At 37.1% G+C, this 20,455-nt stretch overlaps 1 protein-coding gene across 1 annotated transcript in view; it reads left to right on the plus strand.

The window, feature by feature from the left end:
* Positions 1 to 20,455, plus strand: part of GRM5 (glutamate metabotropic receptor 5) — a 552,707-nt gene that overhangs the window by 12,860 nt on the left and 519,392 nt on the right. Inside the window, exon 2 of the mRNA XM_032397660.1 lies at positions 8,760 to 9,621. Within this exon, the coding sequence (XP_032253551.1) occupies positions 8,961 to 9,621 (661 nt within the window). The 5' untranslated portion in view covers positions 8,760 to 8,960. The remainder of the gene's footprint in view (positions 1 to 8,759; positions 9,622 to 20,455) is intronic.

The following is a 20,455-nucleotide window of genomic DNA, read 5'->3' on the forward strand; positions in this document are numbered from 1 at the left end:
TCCCATGGGAAGCTGTCTGGCCCTGGGCTCTTGTTTGTTGGGAGATTTTTGATGACTGCTTCAATCTCCTTACTGGTTATGGGTCTGTGCAGGTTTTCTATTTCTTTCTGGTTCAGTTTTGATAGTTGATACATCTCTAGGAATGCATCCATTTCTTCCAGATTATCTAATATGTTCTTATAATTGTTTGTATTTCTTTGGTGTTGGTTGTGATCTCTCCTCTTTCATTCATGATTTTAATTATTTTGTTCATTTTTCTTTTTGATAAGTCTGGCCAGGGGTTTATCAATTTTGTTAATTCTTTCAAAGAACCAGCTCCTAGTTTTGTTGATCTGTTCTACTGTTCTTTTGGTTTCTATTTCATTGATTTCTGCTCTGATCTTTATTATTTCTCTTCTCCTATTGGATTTAGGCATTATTTGCTGTTCTTTCTCCAGCTCCTTTAGGTGTAGGGTTAGGTTATGTATTTGAGACCTTTCTTGTTTCTTGAGAAAGGCTTGTATTGCTATATAGTTTCCTCTTAGGACTGCCTTTGCTGCATCCCAAAGATTTTGAAGAGTTCTGTTTTCATTTTCATTTGTTTCCATGAATTTTTTTAATTCTTCTTTAATTTCCTGGTTGGTCCATTCATTCTTTAGTAGGATGCTCTTTAGCCTCCTTGTATTTGAGTTCTTTCCAACTTTCCTCTTGTGATTGAGTTCTAGTTTCAAAACATCGTGGTCTGAAAATATGCAGGGAATGATCCCAATCTTTTGGTACTGGCTGAGACCTGATTTGTGACCTAGGATGTGATCTATTCTGGAGAATGTTCCAGGGGGACTAGAGAAAAATGTGTATTCTGTTGCTTTGGGATGGAATGTTCTGAATATATCTGCGAAGTCCAACTGGTCCAGTGTGTCATTTAACACCATTACTTCCTTGTTGATATTTTGCTTAGATGATCTGTCCATTACAGTGAGGGGAGTGTTAAAGTCCCCTACTACTACTGTATTGTTGTCAATGCGTTTCTTTGCTTTTGTTATTAATTGGCTTCTATAATTGGCTGCTCCCATGTTAGGGGCACAGATATTTACAATTGTTAGATCTTCTTGTTGGATAGACCCTTTAAGTAGGATATAAGTGTCCTTCCTCATCTCTTATTATAGTCTTTGGGTTAAAATCTAATTTATCTGATATAAGGATTGCCACCCCAGCTTTCTTTTGGTGTCCATTAGCATGGTAAATGGTTTTCCACCCCCTCACTTTCAATCTGGGGGTGTCTTTGGGTCTAAAATGAGTCTCTTGTGGACAGCATATTGTTGGGTCTTGTTTTTTTATCCAATCTGATAGCCTGTGTCTTTTGTTTGGGGCATTTAGCCCATTTACATTCAGGGTAACTATTGAAAGTTATGAATTTAGTGCCTGTAAGGTGACTGTTACTGTATATTGTCTGTGTTCCTTTCTGGTCTATGTTACTTTTAAACTCTCTCTTTGCTTAGAGGACCCCTTTCAATATTTCTTGTAGGGCTGGTTTTGTGTTTGCAAATTCCTTTAGTTTTTGTTTGTCCTGGAAGCTTTTGATCTCTCCTTCTATTTTCATTGACAGCCTAGCTGGATATAGTATTCTTGGCTGCATATTGTTCTTGTTTAATACTCTGAATCTATGATGCCAGTCCTTTCTGGCCTGCCAGGTCTCTGTGGTTAGGTCTGTTGCCAGTCTAATGTTTCTACCATTGTAGGTTACAGACCTCTTGTCCCGAGCTTTCAGGGTTTTCTCTTTGTCTCTGAGATTTGTAAGTTCTACTATTAGATGTTGGGGTGTTGACATATTTTTATTGATTTTGAGGGGGGTTCTCTGTGCCTCCTGGATTTTGATGCCTGTTTCCTTCCCCAAATTAGGGAAGTTCTCTGCTATAATTTGCTCCAATACACCTTCTGCCCCTCTCTCTCTTTCTTCTTCTTCTGGGATCTCAATTATTCTAATGTTGTTTCATCTTATGGTGTCACTTATCTCTCGAATTCTGCCCTTGTGATCCAGTAGTTGTTTATCTCTCTTTTTCTCAGCTTCTTTATTCTCCATCATTTGGTCTTCTATATCACTGATTTCTCTTCTGCCACATTTACCCTAGCAGTTAGAGCCTCCATTTCCTTTTTTTTTTTTTTTTTTCCAGAAGGTTAAAACAGTAGAACTGTATTCTCTCACAATTCTGGGCAATAGAATTCTGAGATTAAGGTGTTTATAAGGTTGGTGCCTTCTGAAGTTTCTTTTTTGTTTTCTTTTTTTTATTATGTTATGTTAATCACCATACATTACATCATTAGTTTTTGATGTAGTGTTCCATGATTCATTGTTTGCATATAACACCCAATGCTCCATTGAATACGTGCCCTCTTTAATACCCATCACCAGGCTAACCCATCCCCCCTCCCCCTCCCCTCTAGAACCCTCAGTTTGTTTCTCAGAATCCATAGTCTCTCATGGTTCGTCTCCCCCTCCAAATTCCCCCCCTTCATTTTTCCCTTCCTGCTATCTTCCCTTTTTTTTTTTTTTTTTTTTTTTTAACATATAATGTATTATTTGTTTCAGAGGTACAGGTCTGTGATTCAACAGAGGGGGTATGTGCACCCTGATGTTTATAGCAGCAATGTCCACAATAGAGGCTCCATTCTTGATTGCACCTCATTAATAGCCTTTTTGATTTCGACTTGGTTAGATTTTAGTGCTTTTATTTCTCCAGAAAGGGTTTCTCTAGTATCTTCCATGCTTTTTTCAAGCCCAGCTGGTATCTTTATAATCGTCATTCTGAACTTTAGGTCTGACATCTTACTAATGTACGTATTGATTAGGTCCCTGGCAGTCAGTACTGCCTCTTGTTCTTTTTTTTGAGGTGATTTTTCCATCTTGTCAGTTTGTCCAGAGGAGAACAGATGAATGAGAGAACAAAATGCTAACAGGATAACAATGTCCCCAGAAAAATATACACTGAACAAATCAGAAGAGACCCGAAACCTGGGGAAAAGAAAGAGAAAGAAAGAAAAAAGAAAAAAAGAAGAAGAAGAAAAGGATATGATCAAATATGATCAGGCTGGTGAATAGATCAGTGCCATTCACTAGATTTTGGGCGTATTTTGGTCTTAGAAGAAACTGCCTCCCAAATTTTAAGGAAAGAAAAACTTATATATGTACAAAAATAAGGGTAAATACGATGAAGGGATGGAATATGACTGTAAAGTTAAAATTATAAAAGATTTTATAAAAGGAATTGATAAGAAGTTGGTTGAAAAAAGAAAGAAGAGAAATTAAAAAAAAAATAAAAGGAGAGAATGTGATCAGGCAGGAGACTAGAACAAAGCCATACACTAGAGATTTTGGGTATATTTTGCTCTATTAGAAGAAACTGTATCCCAAAATTTTAAAGAGAGAACAACTTATATATATACCAAAAATAAGGTTAACTACTATGAAGGGATAGAATATGACTCTAAAAATGAAAAATAAAAAAGATTTTTAAAAAAGGGATTGATAAGATGTTGGTTGAAAAAGGGAAGTAGAAAAATTCAAAAAAAAATAGAAAAAGAAAAAAAATTTAAAAATTAACTTTGAAAGACTAAAGAATCATGGGGAAAAGGCTATGAATTCTATGTGCAGTATTCCCCTAGCGCTGGAGTTCTGCCGTTCTCATTGATCAGTAAACTTGGTCTTGGCTGGCGGTTCTTGCTGATCTTCTGGGGGAGGGGCCTGTTGCCGTGGTTCTCAAATGTCTTTGCCAGAGGTGGAATTGCCCCGCCCTTGCCGGGTCCGGGCTAAGGAATTGGCTCAGGTTTGCTCTCGGGAGCTTTTGTTCCCTGCAAGCTTTCTGTACAGCTTTGGAGGTCGAAAGTGAAAATGGCGGCCTCCCAATCTCCTACCCGGAGGAGCCGAGAACTCGGGGCCCCACTCCTCAGTGAGCCCCCAGAGAAAAGCAGTCAGTCACTCCCGTCTCCCCGGTCTCCGGCTGCATTCTGTGCTCACCCGGCCTGTGACCGAGCGTTTCTGTCTCTGGCACCTGACCCCATGTGGAGTCTCCAAACCCAGCAGATCCCTGCAGTGTGCTCCCGTGCTGCTTCTCCCCGGGGGAGGAAGGGGAATCTCCCCAGATCTGCCACTTGTTGGGTCCCTCCTGGAGTAGCAGTGGCCCAGCTGTGCTGCGGATCATGGTTTATGGCAACCCCGAGCTGAGAGCCCGCTCCTCGGCTCCGTCTCTACAGCCGGCTTCCCTGCTCCGATACCTGGGAGCTCTGCCACACTCAGGCACCCCCGGTCTTTCTGTGACCCCAAGGGTCCTGAGACCACACTGTCCCAGTGAGGGTTCCACCCCCTGCTTAGCCACTGGAGCAATGTCCCTCAGCAGAGCGGACTTCTAAGCGTTCCGATTTTGTGCTCTGCTGCTGTATCACTTGCCAGTAGCAGTGGAGGGAGGCGCTCTCCCCCGCCGTCCATCCTCCTGAATATCGCCTCGGATTCACTTCTCCGCACGTCCTACCTTCCAGAAAGTGGTTGCTTTTTTCTTCAGAGAGTTGCTGCTGTTCTTTTCTTCGATCTCCTGTTGAGTTTGTAGGTGTTCAGAATGGTTTGATCCCTATCCAGCTGAATTCCTGGGACCAGACGAAATTTAAATCTCCTACTCCTCTGCATCTTGCTCCTCCTCTCCACCCTCTGGTTTTTAAGGAAATTCCTGTAGGGCTGTATATCCCTGGGATGTTCAAACTATGTTTGGGTGGCCCTTCTCATTTTTTTATGGCCTTGTGAAATACCTTTCTTGAAGGAAGGAGCAGTAAGGCAGCAAGGGATAATGAAAAGAGTATGTGATGGAGTCACTAAGCATAGACATAAGGGATTGGCTAGTTTTATTTATTTGTTTGTTTATTTGTTTATTTAAGTATAGTTGGCACACAATGTTACATTAGTTTCAGGTGTACGGTACAGTGATTCGACACCTTTATATGTTATGCTATGAGTGACTGACCAATTTTTAACTTATCAAAACCCATTACATCATTTGTAAAATAGAGATAATAAAATAATATTTACATCTCAAGGTTGTTATAAGGATTATTGCCACACACATGCCACACCCAGACACATCCACACACAGATACTCAGTGCACATAGAAAATAATATCTTTGGGAGAACAGGAAGCATTTTATTATTTGCAACATGAAAGCCCTGTGCGTGTCTGTAAATATAAATTGCCCAGGACATTCTCTTCTGGTTCCTCTTACATCACATGTTCTTATGTTCTCTCCTTACTTTATGACTTGCCTTTGTTTCTTTAGCTGGCTTTTCCACAATCTGTCCTCTCTGTGGGGCTTAATACTCAGCTCTACCTTTTCTTTATTTATACTTGCTCTCCAGTTGATTATATTCATTGCCAAGATTTTATGCATTGGTGACCCTCAGTTTATATCTCTAACCCAAAACACTCCTCTTGGTCCAGCCTTATATATCCATCCTCCTGTTTGGCACCTCCACCTAGGTGCTTTGAAAGTATCTCACTTCGGGATGCCTGGGTGGCTCAGTTGATTAAGGGTCTCTCTTAGGCTCAGGTCATGATCCCAGGGTCTGGGGATCAAGTTCCGCGTAGGGCTCCTTGCTCAGCGGGGAGTCTGCTTCTCCCTCTGTCACTCCCCCTGCTTGTACTCTCTGTCTGTCAAATAAATAAATAAAATCTTAAAAAATATTATCTCACATTTAACATGTTCAGGAGAAAATTAAGTTTTTCTCTGCCTCCATCTGTTTCTGTACCAGTCTGTCCCATATCTTTTAATGGTAAAATACACTAGTTTTTAGACTCAAAACCTAGGAGTAGACCCTAACTTCTCTCTACCTTATAACCCACATCCAGTCCATCACAAGTCCCATTGATTCTACTTGCAAAATATATCTGATTGTGTCCACTTCCTTCTATATCTGCTGTCCCCAATAATAGCTAAGCCACTGTAATTCCTTACTTAGATTATTTATGTTTCCTAATCAGATTTCTTCTGTCCATTATCCAGAACAGTGAGCACCTAGAACAATCTTTTGTAAGATCGAATTGTGCCAGTTGTTTGTTTATATCTCCTCAATGATTTTCTGTTGCATTTAACATCCAAATTCCTTTTAAGAACCTACATGGTCTGGCCCTTTATTTTTGCAACCTCATTTTGTACCATGACTGCTCCCATTATTTATGCTCTAGCCATCCTTTTCACATGACTGCCTTCTTTATTTTATTGTTCTTTGCATTTACCAGGCTCTAGCTAAAGTCACCTTTTAGAGTACTGATCTGTGAGCCCTATAGAAAGCATGTATCACCTGTTCTCTCTTCAATACTTAATTTCCAGGACAGAGTCATAGCATAGGCATGCCATAAATATTTGTTAAATGAGTTAATGAACAAGTGCCTGGTGTATGATGGGTGTTCTAGTGAAAGATAATGATGGCAATTATCAATGTACATCATTGCGCTTCTTTGTTATATTAGTCTTTCCCACTCAATAGTAAGTAGATATTTCTTGAATGAGTTAAAAGATTAATTTAGCTTATAACTGGAAGACAATATTTCAGTGTTTTATGTGTGTGTGTGTGTGTGTGTGTGTGTGTGTATTGACTATGTCTCAATATACAGGGCTTGTCTAAAATAATTCTAACAAATAAAATTCATGGGGTATTTTTGTTTCACCATGTTGATAGGCCGCTTGTAGTCTTGCTTATCACTTTGATTCTCTTTTGATGCTCTTATGTAATAAAAATGAGTCCTGTTTTCTTATTGAGTTTGCTCACTAACATTCTGCATTTAATAAGACATTGTGATTTCTTTTACCATATATATATATATATATATACATATATATACATATATACCATATATATATATATATATATACACACACACACACATTTTTTTTTGTCTGCAGTAGAATTCACATGGGAATAAGCATTGGTCTCTAGGTCTTTGGTCTAAGCAAGTGAAGGGAAAGCTTGAGAATATTCAGATAATTTCCCAAATGAGAAAATTAATATCAGTCTTTGTTCCCTGCCCCTGTCTACAATGCCAACTTCCATACCCAAACTGATTTTTTGCCCTAAATATTGCTAAACACTTAGAACATCTTAGAACATCTAGTTATTTGATAAGCTTTTTTATTTTAATGTTTGGCACTATGCAAGGCAGCCTTTCTCTGTTGTCACAGGAAAATAGTAGAAGGCAGTGATAGAAATGGTGGGGGGTGGGGAGTGATTAGAACTGTGATTCAGGTCATCTTCAGTTGGTGTGTGGACTAGAATTTTTATAGATCTGGTGGGTTTTGAAAACCATTAGTATTCTTGAAGAAGCATCATACTTGTATAAATTCCTGAAGAAGCATCACCTGCCTTTGAAAGGTGTTGCTTAGGGAGTTAGTCACTTGAAAATAATTTGAGATCCTTGGCTGGCAGAGAGGATAACATACTAAATAAGTCTCTTATACATTTCTTTTAATAACCCAAATCACTAATTTGTCAGTTCCCTTTTACAAACTGCTAGAATTTGCTATAGGCAATTTGGGACAAATTTCCTTCCTCCTGGGGGTTTAAACTGAAATAGATGACTACAGTCAAAGCTGTACTAAGTTTCTACTTGGAAGGGTAGTTCTGAACATGCATCCTTCCAGCCTTGGAGTCTTTGTGATACGGAATTTTTTTTTCCTGGATCAGAGATAGAGGACTGATTACTGTGAATTTTATTACAAGACTCTGTAATTACTCTGAAGACTCTGGAGGACTGAGTGGGTTGCCAGAGAATTTTCTGTCCTCACCACCTAGCTACAGAATGCCCTTGGAAATGTAATAACAGAAAAGGTCATGTCTTGACTATGTATAGTCCTATTCAATATACAAAACATTTGCATAGTTGATATCTTATGTTGATTCCCATAAGGGTAGCCTAGTACATCTGATGGGACTTTTCAGGTGAGGAAATTCTGGTACTGAGAGGTTGAAAAATTTATTAATAATTCTTAATAGCAGAACTGGAATTTGAACTAAATATTAATTTTGCCAAAAACCGGTGCCCATTTCACTTTGTTTTTCTACCTAGTTAGGGAACATTTTACTCTGCAATACCCCAACCCTATTCCTTCTTTCCTATAGTTCATTTAGCTTGGGAATACCTACCTGGCCTCATATGTCTTTGTTCTATATTATATGGAAACTAGACATAATACTTACTTATTGGGAAGATGGTTCAGCTTGCCTTACATTGCATTTAAAGAGGGGTTATGTAACCTTTATTAAAAAGTCACTTTATTTTTGTGATTGCATAGTTGATAATGCTGAAAATGCTGAAAATTCGGAAAGAAATAAAATGTATTTCTAAAACACAAAATACTATCACCCAGAGATAACTAAGGCTTGTTATTTTGGGTTGCATACTCCCTAAAGTTTTCTGTTTGTGGCATAGTTTTGTTTTTAGGATGCTTTCTCTCATCTCCACATAAAAATATCATTTGGCCTACCACACATAAGATTTGCTTTTGTGTACTCAGATGAACAAATGAAAAAAATATTAATGTAAGTAAAGTAGGATCAAGAAACTCTATTGGATTGTTTCATCAAATTACAAAAGAGACAAAGGAGAGTCTTAAGGATTTTTAGATTGTTTTTTCAAAAAGATTATATTCCTAATCTATATCATCAAAGTCTACTAGTATAGACCATTAGAGCTTCCCAAACTGGTTGTACTTACGTTGTTAAATACCCATGCTATTTTTTTTCCAGGTTTTGAAGATCATGATCACAAGGATGCAACTAATTAAATGGTACGTGGGGACATGGTGGTCCTTTAGAAAGCACATCTAAATTACTGGCTAATTCCTTGGTTTGCCACTCAACATAGGACGTTGTTTGATTCTATCTATCAGAACTCTCCTAAATTTTCCCCACCATGCTATCTTTATTAGCTTGAACTCCTTTCCTAAAATGGTCCTTCTGTTGATCCTGTCAGTTCTGCTTTTGAAAGAAGATGTCCGTGGGAGTGCACAATCCAGTGAGAGGAGAGTGGTGGCTCACATGCCAGGTGACATCATTATTGGAGCTCTCTTTTCTGTCCACCACCAGCCCACGGTGGACAAAGTTCATGAGAGGAAGTGTGGGGCAGTTCGTGAACAGTATGGCATTCAGAGAGTGGAGGCCATGCTGCATACTCTGGAAAGGATCAACTCAGACCCCACACTCTTGCCCAACATCACACTGGGCTGCGAGATAAGGGATTCCTGCTGGCATTCGGCTGTGGCCCTAGAGCAGAGCATTGAATTCATAAGGGACTCTCTCATTTCTTCAGAAGAAGAAGAAGGTTTGGTGCGCTGCGTGGATGGGTCTTCCTCTTCCTTCCGCTCCAAAAAGCCCATCGTAGGGGTCATTGGGCCTGGTTCCAGTTCTGTGGCCATTCAGGTCCAGAACTTGCTCCAGCTTTTCAACATACCTCAGATTGCTTACTCGGCAACAAGCATGGATCTGAGTGACAAGACTCTGTTCAAGTACTTCATGAGGGTTGTACCTTCAGATGCTCAGCAGGCACGGGCCATGGTGGACATAGTGAAGAGGTACAACTGGACCTATGTGTCAGCTGTGCACACAGAAGGTAAGCATCCTTTACATTGGTTGACATATGTCTTATTATGCACTCAGCAGATTCCCAGTTATAATTCCAGGTTTTGGAAGATTAAATATTCCTGATTATTTGGGATCTTTTGAGTTGCCTGGTTATACTAGTAATATAAGAAGGGCTCAAGTGGCGGATGTCTAGAGAGGCTTAGATTTAGGCTAATATGAATATTTATGTGGCCATGATTTGGTGAAATGAACATTTTTTTGTGTGTTATGCATTATATTATCTGTAATTCTGCTATGATGATGCTAGAGATTTTTAAGTTTTCTGAAATTCATTGAACACCTCATAATTTTCACATTTAAAGTTGCTCCAACTGCCTATTGTTTTTGATAAAGAGAGGTACACATAAATGCAGGTAGGGACGGAAGGCAGTCAGTTCTGGCCCAGGTCTACTGTGATAGAAAATTACCAAACAGTTTAGTCTCACAGCTATTTTTTTTTCAAAAGAGAGTATAGTTAAATCTGGAAGAGAGATATGTATGAATTAATACTACCCTTGTCTAGAACATACTCAGAGAGTGTAAGTTTTAGCAATTCAAAATTAGTTTTGCTTTGAAATTTATTGTTTCTTTATGCTCAAAGCAAAACAAGGAAGCAAAATGTGACTGAGGTTTTATAACAATAGTCCTTTTTATTGGTTATGGTGCTTTGAAAATGTTTTCATATACATGACTTATTAGTTCATGACCAAGGCTGTTTGGGATAGGTTTGGTTTGACTACAGCGGTTAAGTGACTCAAATGTGAGACTCACTAATTATACAACACTCTTTCTAGCACAACATACTGCATATACTAAAGCCAGAAGGTACAAAATACTTTTTATAGTTCATGGAAGCATTGTGAGGATTAGTTAAGATTAAAGAATCTTGGAATAACATTATCAATATGGTCCAAACAATCCAATCCTGTAAAACGTGAGGTTGAGTTATTGAGCAATTTATGAAATGACCAGAGTGAGCCTACTTTGGAGGTTAGTAACCAATCACCAGTCAGATATAACAAACTATTCATTATGAAGTGGCGTAATATAGATTTCACTGTGTGCCCACTCATTAACAATGTTCAGAGCTGCACAAACATAAAATGGGTTTCCATACTGGATTGAGATTTTTATACCTCTGGAAATTCTTATGTATAAGTTTATAGTTTACTTATCAAGATGTTGGTATATGGAAATTTTGAGCAATGGATAGATGATCAAGGAGACCTTGGATTTTTTCTAATGCTGAGATTTTCATTATAAAACCACTATTTCACTTTATTCTCACAACAATCCAGTGATACAGGTAATCCAGATATTTCTGTTTTAAAATACAAATGCTTTAAGAGTTTAAATGGTCCATCCAATATATATCTAACAGTGATTTTAAGAGTAGGACTCCTAGTTACTGACTTTTAGCTTAGGGCCCTATTATAATTGAACAGAATCCAATGTAATCACACCTGAGGATATATTTATACAATACATATTCATTAAACACAAATACATGTAAGGACTTCTGATAGTCCTCTGAAGGGACAGCCCTATGTTTTATATATCAATACCCATTGGGTATACAATTTGGCAAAGGACAGAAGGCATGCATTAATACTTATATAACCATAATTCATGATGACAAGAAGTTACAAATATGTCTTTAAAGTAAACTGACAGAGAAGAAAATCAAGTCCTATTCTGTGGTGATGGGCCCCAACTTCAAGATCTTCAAGAAGGACATGGAATTTGAGTTGGATTTTGACAGGAAGAATACTGACAATTGGTGAAAATTAAGAAGGGATGGATTTCCAGAAAAGGGCATGGGGAAATATGAGATGGGAAAGTAAAAAATGTTTAAAAAATGCCAAGGATAAAGTTATGTTTTGGTTCACTTCAAATCATAAATTTCATTAGAGACTTCCCTCTAGCTTTAGAAGAGTAAGTCTTGGTCTCTATGTAGGACAGGGCAATTCAAGATTGTGTTCTAAGTGAAACTCATCATCATGACCATTAGCTGTTACTAATTTAATTTTTTTTTAACCTAAATGTATGCCAATAGTGATCTAATAAAATAAATTGATTTGTCCATATAAGTATGATTGCATAGCTATTAAAATGAATGAGGCATTCTGTAGGTAATGAAGTAATAATAATGAACTCCAAGATCATTTTTAAGGGAAAAAAGCAAGGTGCAGTTTTGTGTAATGGCTTGTTATTTGTGTAAATGGAGTTTATATAAATCATTTGATTGATATTCAAAGAATTGCTCTCAGAGAAGAACAAAACAGGTAACACTTGCTCCTTCTGAGGAGGAAATAGAAGAGTTAGGGGATCAGGTAGAATGGGAGAGACTTACTTTTCTTGTATAACTTTTACATGCAAATGTTTGAAGTTGTATATTATAAGCATAAGCCAGCTATTGAAATATAACCATTAAAAGGAAACATTCTATTTGTGGGTAAAAAAAAATAAACCAATAAAAATTCCATTGCCAAATCCAGGCAGATTTAATTATTTTGCCAAAAATAGGTCAATAGAAATTTTATTGCCAAATACTGGCAAAATATTTGGATACCACCAGGATTCAGGAAAGAACACACTTTGAGTATGGACAAAGATGGGAAGAAGTACTCTTTGGCTTATTTCTTTATGTGGTTTAGTCAGAGAGTGTTTATATTGCTTTGATCCCAAGCAAGTATGTGGATAATGAGGTTATGTGGTATTACGTCTTACAATTTATCTGTATAGGAGTGGTGTGATAGGAAGTTTAACAAGGTAAAAATCACATCTGGGATCAGAAAAGTACTTGAGTGTAATGAGATACAGCTCTGTTGGGTACTGTGGAAACTCCCCAAGATGATGCGTGGTTTTCTGTGGCCTGGCCCTTCAGAAATCCCTTGTGGGATTTTCCCTGAAATGGTAATACCAGTTCTTCCTTCAGCCTATTTCTGTGGCTGGATTGGGGTAACCCTCTCTAGCCCTAGCTCTCTCATCCCCAGGATCTTAAACTATTCCTATGTCCTTATAATTATCCTCCTTTGTCCAGTTGATATTCCTCTTTTTTAAAGAGTATTGAACTTTCCAAATGCTTTCCCAAGAGGCATTGAGGTCTATGAAAAGATGTTGTCCCATTTAAAAAATCATTTATCTTCCCCCACCACACAAATTGCTCATTTACTTTATGCTTAAACATGGTAGTACTATGTCATGCAGTCCTCCTGGCAGGGATCACAAGGTGTTCCTTCAAGAAAGTGTTGTTGTCACAGAATTCCAGAAGAGAGCACAAGGACACTTGGGGTTTAGCTTCATGTTAATAATCTCTTACGCATGCCATTTCCTTGATACATGCTTTTTCTAGGTTACAGGATTGAGTATTTACTGTGGCTTGTTGTACCATGCAGAAATTGTGCGTAGGCCTTCTAGGCAAACAGATTAATAGTATGAAATCAAAAAAAGAAAAAAAAGAATTTTTTTTTTTTAAATGCAGACCACACCAGTTCTTCAACTGTGTGTAGGAAAGGAACAGAAATCATTCAGAAGAAAAAAACATTAGTCCTTTTAAAGGCATCAATCCAGTCAGAACTCTCTCTGTTCTCAGGGGTCTTTTACCTCAGCACTTTTGCAAACCTTGGTATCTGGGTCCATTTATGTCACAGGATCAGGGGTGCTGGCCTGTTTGGAGGTGTGGCAGATCAGCTGCTTTGATGACTTCATTTTGTAACTTGATAGTTCACTCCTATTCCCAAGCAGCACCAGCCTTGGGAATGTTTTGGTTAATATGATGTGATGGAAGTGAAGACTTCCTTTCTTGTCTGTCAGTCTTGGGACACTATCATCACCATGTGAAGGATAAGAGCACCCAGGTTTTTCAGAGGAGGCCATCTTAGACCACTTGACCTCAACTATGTGAGAGCACCTAATGAAGATCCAGTACAGTTGCCTTTCTGACCTATCGTTAATTGCATTCACACATAGAGCCCAGCTGAAGCCATAAACATTACTCAGCTAAGCATAAGTTTATGAACAATAATGAATACCTTCAAGACTGAGTCCAGTATAAGCATACTCATTCCCATGACTTTAACTGCCCGGTCTCCCAATTGGATGCTACTACAATGTTTACACTTCAAAATCAAAACAAAACACATGTATTAAAATGAATTAATATCTTTATATTTAAATGTGAAATAAAATATAATAGATTATTTTATAAATGTGAAATAAATGCTGTTGGCACGAAGGAAAATTTAGTCTTTTATCCACATGCCCATGACTAAAGAATCAATAATTTCCTTAAAGTGTTGATGTTTAAGTAATCAGACATTTGCATACATTCCATTATTACATGTTTCCCCTTGATCTAGCTTCATGTCATTGAGAAAAGTAGTTACAGACTGGATTTTATGTACAAAGTCATGTATACTATACTTTATGGATGACTTACAGGATTTTATACTTCACAATTTTTGCTGACTTTGAAACTCCACTGTTCACAGGGCCTATCAATGTGCCTAGCACATTATAGGTGTTCAAAGACTATTTGCTGAATGGATGAATTTGTGTTAGAATAGTACCTAACCCACTATTTATGAATATATAGCATGTAGATAAATAGCAGGCGCTTGTAATATTTCACAGTTTTGCTTCTTTATAAAAATGAGGTGCCAAGATGCCTCCCTTGATTAATTGTAAAATGCTATCCATACCTTACTCCTTTTTTGTTTGCATTCATTCTTGAATTTATTATTTCCATCTAATGATATAGGAATGCTAATTTGTTCTAGCCAAAAAACATGTCAGTGATGCTCTTGGGGAAAAATGTACCAATAAGTTGTACTGGTAAAATGACATCATTAAGAACATTGTCTTCAGGCTAACCTACATATTGTAATGTTGTACCACTTTCAAGTTGTGATACGGTTTTCCATCAATCATTTTAACCGGTGATAACAATCAAGCTTTGCTTGAAAGATCTTCTATGTAATTCATAGTCTATATGCTTAGTTTAATTTCTAAAAAATGGGACTTCATTTTCCTGTCACATTTTTTTTCTATTAATTGGGATTCTATCAAGACAATTTAGTATGGAAAGATGAGAAATATCACTATGGGCCTTACTGGTACATTTTAAAGGGGTTTCATTTTGTTTCTCCAGGGATTGGATAGTGTTGAGAGGTGAAATGGATTTTGAGATGATCATGATAATAATTCAGACACAAACTATTGTTACCTTTGCAGAATGTTAATACTGGAAGTGTCTTAAGTGAGCATGTAGTTTAACACCTCTGTTACAGTTGGGGAAACAGAGACAGTAAGGACAAGTAATTTGGCCTTACTTGCACATAGTGACAGAGTTAGGCTTTGGAACTCAGTATTCCTGTCCAGAACTCCATTTCTACATCACTGTTACGGATAATTACTCAAGTTGTTGTTGTTGTTGTTGTTATTGTTCTCCTCCTCCTTTGCCATTGTATTACTTCTCCATTTCATTGCTCTATTCCTTGTCCTTCATTTCAATGATGCCAATATGCTGAAATTTTTAATATCTATCTGAAGTAGTAACAGGGACTACAAATGAATTCATTAATGTAGAAGTTAGCTTTGAGAAATGGAATGACCCCTTTGCTCTTGACCTATGAATTAGATGAATTGCTTCTTTGCCTGATTCATATTACAGGTTTGCAGAAACTTTGACAGATTTTCCTTTGCATCACAAAAATTCTGAAAACATTAGACCCCCAGAAATCTTTGTGATCATGGAATGATTGGGTAATTATATTGGTTACCCTGATATAACAACACATAAAAAACAGAAGATGCAGAGACTTTTAGGTGGATTTTTCATGAAATTAATTTGATCATAGAACCATAATCTGGGAAATAGAGTGGCAACTTTAATAGTAATTAAGTATTTTTTCATATTCATACATCACTGTCAGAAACTTCATTGTTAGAATGAAAGAAATACAGGTAGCCCTGGGAAATTTGTTAGGGGGTGCTGTCTTCACCTTACCTTCCAGATAGGATAGCATATAGACTATTAGTGGCTAGCCTCTGAGGGAGTTATTATTGCCTTCATCAGGGGAAACATAGGATCCATTAACATATCTAGCTGTGGCTTGGACAAGATCTTCCCTGTTTATAGATTTGATCTGAAAAGTTGAACTTTAGACCAGGTTTGACTCTAACTCATGTATAAAAGATTCATGATGGACATAGCATTCCTATTTCCACTTTCTCATGCACTATTACTATCTATTCACTGCTGAAAATACCAGAAATCCTCCCCCCCTGAAATACTCCATGCCTGGGATGACTAAATTAGAAGGACCCTTGTTTTCAGAGGGTATTATTGCACTGATCCCTCAACACACACAAATAAATACCTGGGGCGAGGGATGTGCAGTGCCAACTAATCAGATGTTTCCTTTAAGGAAGATCAGCTCTTAGTATGTATGCCTGTTAGATATATTTAGCATTTATTCATTTTATGGATTCAAGCTGCCCACATTGTGTGTTCTTCCTTTGTCTCCTTTATTCCAGATCCCAAAGAGATAACATTATTTTCTGAGCTTTAGAGTTTGAATATTCAGAAAGTTCGTTCATTCTATTTATTAAAGATATGATCTTGTGACTCCATTCCTCAGTCATTAGAACCTTATTAGCTTCTAGGTTTATAAAGTTTAGTCTGAGTAACAGAGGTTGCTACTGAGTGAAGATTACTGTGGAATGGGAAGGCATGTGCTACCCAATACACATGAAGCAAGTACTTATGAAAAAGCAAGGATAGATATCCACGAAAGTCTAATCAGAGGATCTTTTCCCTTTCTTCCTTCTCTTTTCTTTTTTCTTTCTGTCTCTCTTATTTCCCACATTTTCCTCATCTCTTCTTTAGTTACTGGCAGTTTTTATACTTTGTAGGTTGTTCATTAAGTCTGGTCAAGAGTAATAGCCTCATTATTCCATTAATTCGAAAGTGAATATATGAAAGCTGAAGATTACATTAATGATATTTTGGAGGTGGAAAAAAACAAAATTAAAAGGACTGCTTTTACTAAAAGAAGTATCACTGGCATCAGAGGTAGGAGTGTTTACTGTGTGGCTCTGAGAAAATGACTTCAACTCCTTCCTTCGTATGTTGTATGAAGAGGCGCTAGAAAGTATGTTCTTGGAAGTACCTTCCAAGACTGGAAGTACCTTCCAAGACTGACTTTCTGTGACTTGCTTTTATGCTTCCACAGGCCACACTGGAATGGATTTTGTAAATGTTGGGCATCATATTTAAAATAAATGCAACCAAGTATGATCTGTTCAAAAGAGTGTGGTCAGAAATGGTTATGAGACTTGAAACCATGTCTTCAGAGAATGAATTTGGCACACAAAAGATAAGATAGCAGGGACCTGACTTCTACCTTTAGTTATTTGGAGAATTCAGGTGGAAAGAAGCCATACTCTGTATGACCAGGAGCATTACAAAGAGAGCTAATTACTGAAATACCAGAGTAACAAATTATGGTTCAATTAAAAAAAGGTTATTTTTATTCATTAATACAACTGTTCACTGAAGGAATTTCCTCTCTTAGAAGGTGGTGAGTCAGTTTTCTGTAGGTCCTATGCATAGCCTGGAATAGATAATCACTTGGAGGGGCTATAGAAAAATGAACTTAAGCCTCATTTGAGGAAGGAGAGAGTTGGACTATTTGTCCCTTTTGATAACTACTGATATTGACAATCAAATGTCATTTAAATGAGATTCTGTTATTCTGTGAATTAAAGCATGATTGCATATGCTGTGATATTTCATTAATTTGTTACTTGATTCATTTATTCCATAACACATTCTGATAAAGCAATCATTTCATAGGTTAGAGAATAGGTATGGAATGAGGAAATAATTTCCCCAATAATACTGCATCCAGTTAGTGGCAGAGAGAGGATTTGGACCCAAGGGCAATTCTTTTAAAATAAACCCAAACTTCCTCCCTTTATATTGGGGTAGTGGTGGCTTCAAGCAAAAGTGGAACACACATTTATTGACTCCTTTTCCCTCCCTAGGAAATAAGAAAACTGTTTGTTTTCCCACTGAGAAAAATCTTTGAGCATGTTTCTTGTATCTTTTTATTCAGCTTTGAAAGCAACACCTTTCTTTGTTCCTATGGAAGGAATTAATTATAGTAAAGAGAAAATAAATTAAGGAGGATGCTTATGGCAACAAGTTGACCTCACAGAAGAACTTTTTGTGAGTCTGATGATAAGTACAGACTGTATCTGGTTGTTTTTATTCACATCTTCATTGCAGACGCCACACTCCGTCCTTCGGATGCCAATTACAGGAGGAAGCAGGATGGTACACATTTTTTTAGGAACAGGAGAACATATTGTTAAGTGATGTAGCCTTATGTATGAAAGACTTCTTTGGAATTCATCAGGACTAGGAGTTATGAAATCTCATTTTGGCACATTTGCATGTACTCCAGAAAGACTTCTTAACTTAACCAAATGTTGAGTTGAGGAGATTTTTTGTCAAGAGGTGTGATAGTCAGCTGTGTTCATTTTAGGGGACTTTGAAATGAGTGATTATGCCCCAATGATACATTTTATGTATCTGTTTTCACACACACACACACACACACACACACACACACGAAGGCTTTCAAGAGAAAGAGATTGCCTAGTCTTTGTTTTGTTTTTTCAAAAAGTGCATCAAAACCCATGAGTCATTTGTAAAACCTATTCATTGGAACGAGACCCGCAGTTAATATAGAGGTGAATAAAATAGGATAGAGTAGAATATAAACATCAGAGTATTACATGATAGTAAGAGTAAGTATTTTTTGTACATTTTTATTTTAGTTGCACATAACCATATGTGTCCTGTGGGTTACCACTTAAAATGTATTTCTTACTATGTCATACAGCTAAAAAAAAAAAACTTGAAAGCTACTTATTCTACTCTTCTTTTTAACATTGTTAGCACAATTTTTTGCTAGAAAAATGCAATATAAATACTCAGGTTTATGCTTCTGTGACAGTGTCATGTGGTTTGTCTCTCCTGGATGGGTGAGTTCTAAGTCATCTTCTTAAAAATAAGCAAGAATTCTAAGACACACATGGTGGGAAATGGTGAAGACTTTGAGAAAACATAACTAATTAATATGTTGTTGATAAGTGACATAATCATCAACATAGGACAATGGTGAGGACACCAGACCAGGAAATCAGAGGCAAGTTCCTAGTCCAAGCTTTTATCAGACATCAAGACAAGCATGGGAACATTATTTTTTGATATCCCAATATAGTTCATTAAAAATAAATACAAATGATATTAATTATAATTTTGGTACTAAAAGTGTACATATATCAAATTAATAGATCTACTCCCAACACACACACACACACACACACACACACACACACAATACAATGTGATAATATTCCCAAGATGATTCCTTTTTACATAACAAATCAGGATACACCACGTGTAATAAGGTACAAGTTTAAACATATAAAGTGATAGTCTTCTTTCAGTTTTCTCTGAGTTTTCTAATGATTACACAGTCTCATTTGATATGTAGTTAAGTCTAAATTTGAGGTATTTTGAGAATGTGAAGATCAAACCAAACTGTTAGTAAGATAAAGTGAAATAAGATATGAGAGAGCACTTTTAGAAGTAAAAGTAGTTCCATGAAATGGGTAAACTACATTGGAGTCATGACCTTAAATTTACAAAGTTTGTTGCAAAGACATCTCAGGAATCAAAGTTTCCTGATTCTTTGCAACCATTCTATTTAAGTAGTGTGAACACAGGCAAGTTTGAGTGTAAATCCTGATTACCATTCTTGCTAGTAGAGGGACTTCAGACTAAGTCACTTAATTTAGTTTTCTCATTATCAAATTGAGATAATAATACCTACCCCCACAGACTGTTGTGAAAAATAAATATAAAGCTTTTAGTGTTAACCTTGGCACAAGTAAATGTTCAATAAGTGTCTTCTAAATTAGTTCGCCAATCAGTCGCGTAAGAGAGGACTTTTGATTTCAACTCAGGTCCTGATCTCAGGGTCCTGAGATACAGCCCACCTCAAGATCTGTGCTCAGCCCTGAGCCTGCTTGAGACTTTTTCCGTCTGCCCCTCCCCCCCACTCATGTGTGCTCGCGTCCTTTCTCACTCTCTAAAATAAATAAAAGAATTCTTAAAAAAAATAAATTAGTTCACCAAGAACTTGCCTTATTTGGATATGAAGAGAAAACCCATAACTAAATGTTTCACTTTGGCTTTGCTTAGTTAAAACTGACTAATGAATGAGGTGGAGAGTTAGGCAAGTGACCAGTAAATGCAGTGAGTTTTAGATTTTTACCAATTTTCCTTTTGGAAGTTAGGTTTGCAATCACATAATACAACATAGAGTGTTTGGTGCTTTGGTACAATTATAACTAGATCCCACAAACTCTCCTTCAATTGCTGAGAAGCATTATGGTGTAATGAAATGAGCAGTCTGGAAAATCCCAGAGCTAGACTGTTAACATGGTTATCTTCACTGTGTGTGTGTGTGTGTGTGTGTGTGTGTGTAGGGGGTGGAGGTATGGGAACAGAGAAGTTGAAGATGAAAAGTTAACACTGTATTTTAAGTACTTCTGAATTATGCTTACTTTTATAACAAGCATGAACATCTTTTGTAGTAAAAAAAACCCTACCATGGATACAAAATTTCTTTGTAAATTTCAAATTGGACAAACTCTTGCCTCTTAAATAGTCAGTAACTGCAATTTTGCTGATGAAAGCTAAATTGTTAACACATTGAGGCATGCCAGAGGCCTTAGTATAA

This window comes from Phoca vitulina, unplaced genomic scaffold (assembly GCF_004348235.1).
Source record: "Phoca vitulina isolate PV1807 unplaced genomic scaffold, GSC_HSeal_1.0 scaffold101, whole genome shotgun sequence".
In the NCBI taxonomy this organism is placed as follows: Eukaryota; Metazoa; Chordata; class Mammalia; order Carnivora; family Phocidae; genus Phoca; species Phoca vitulina.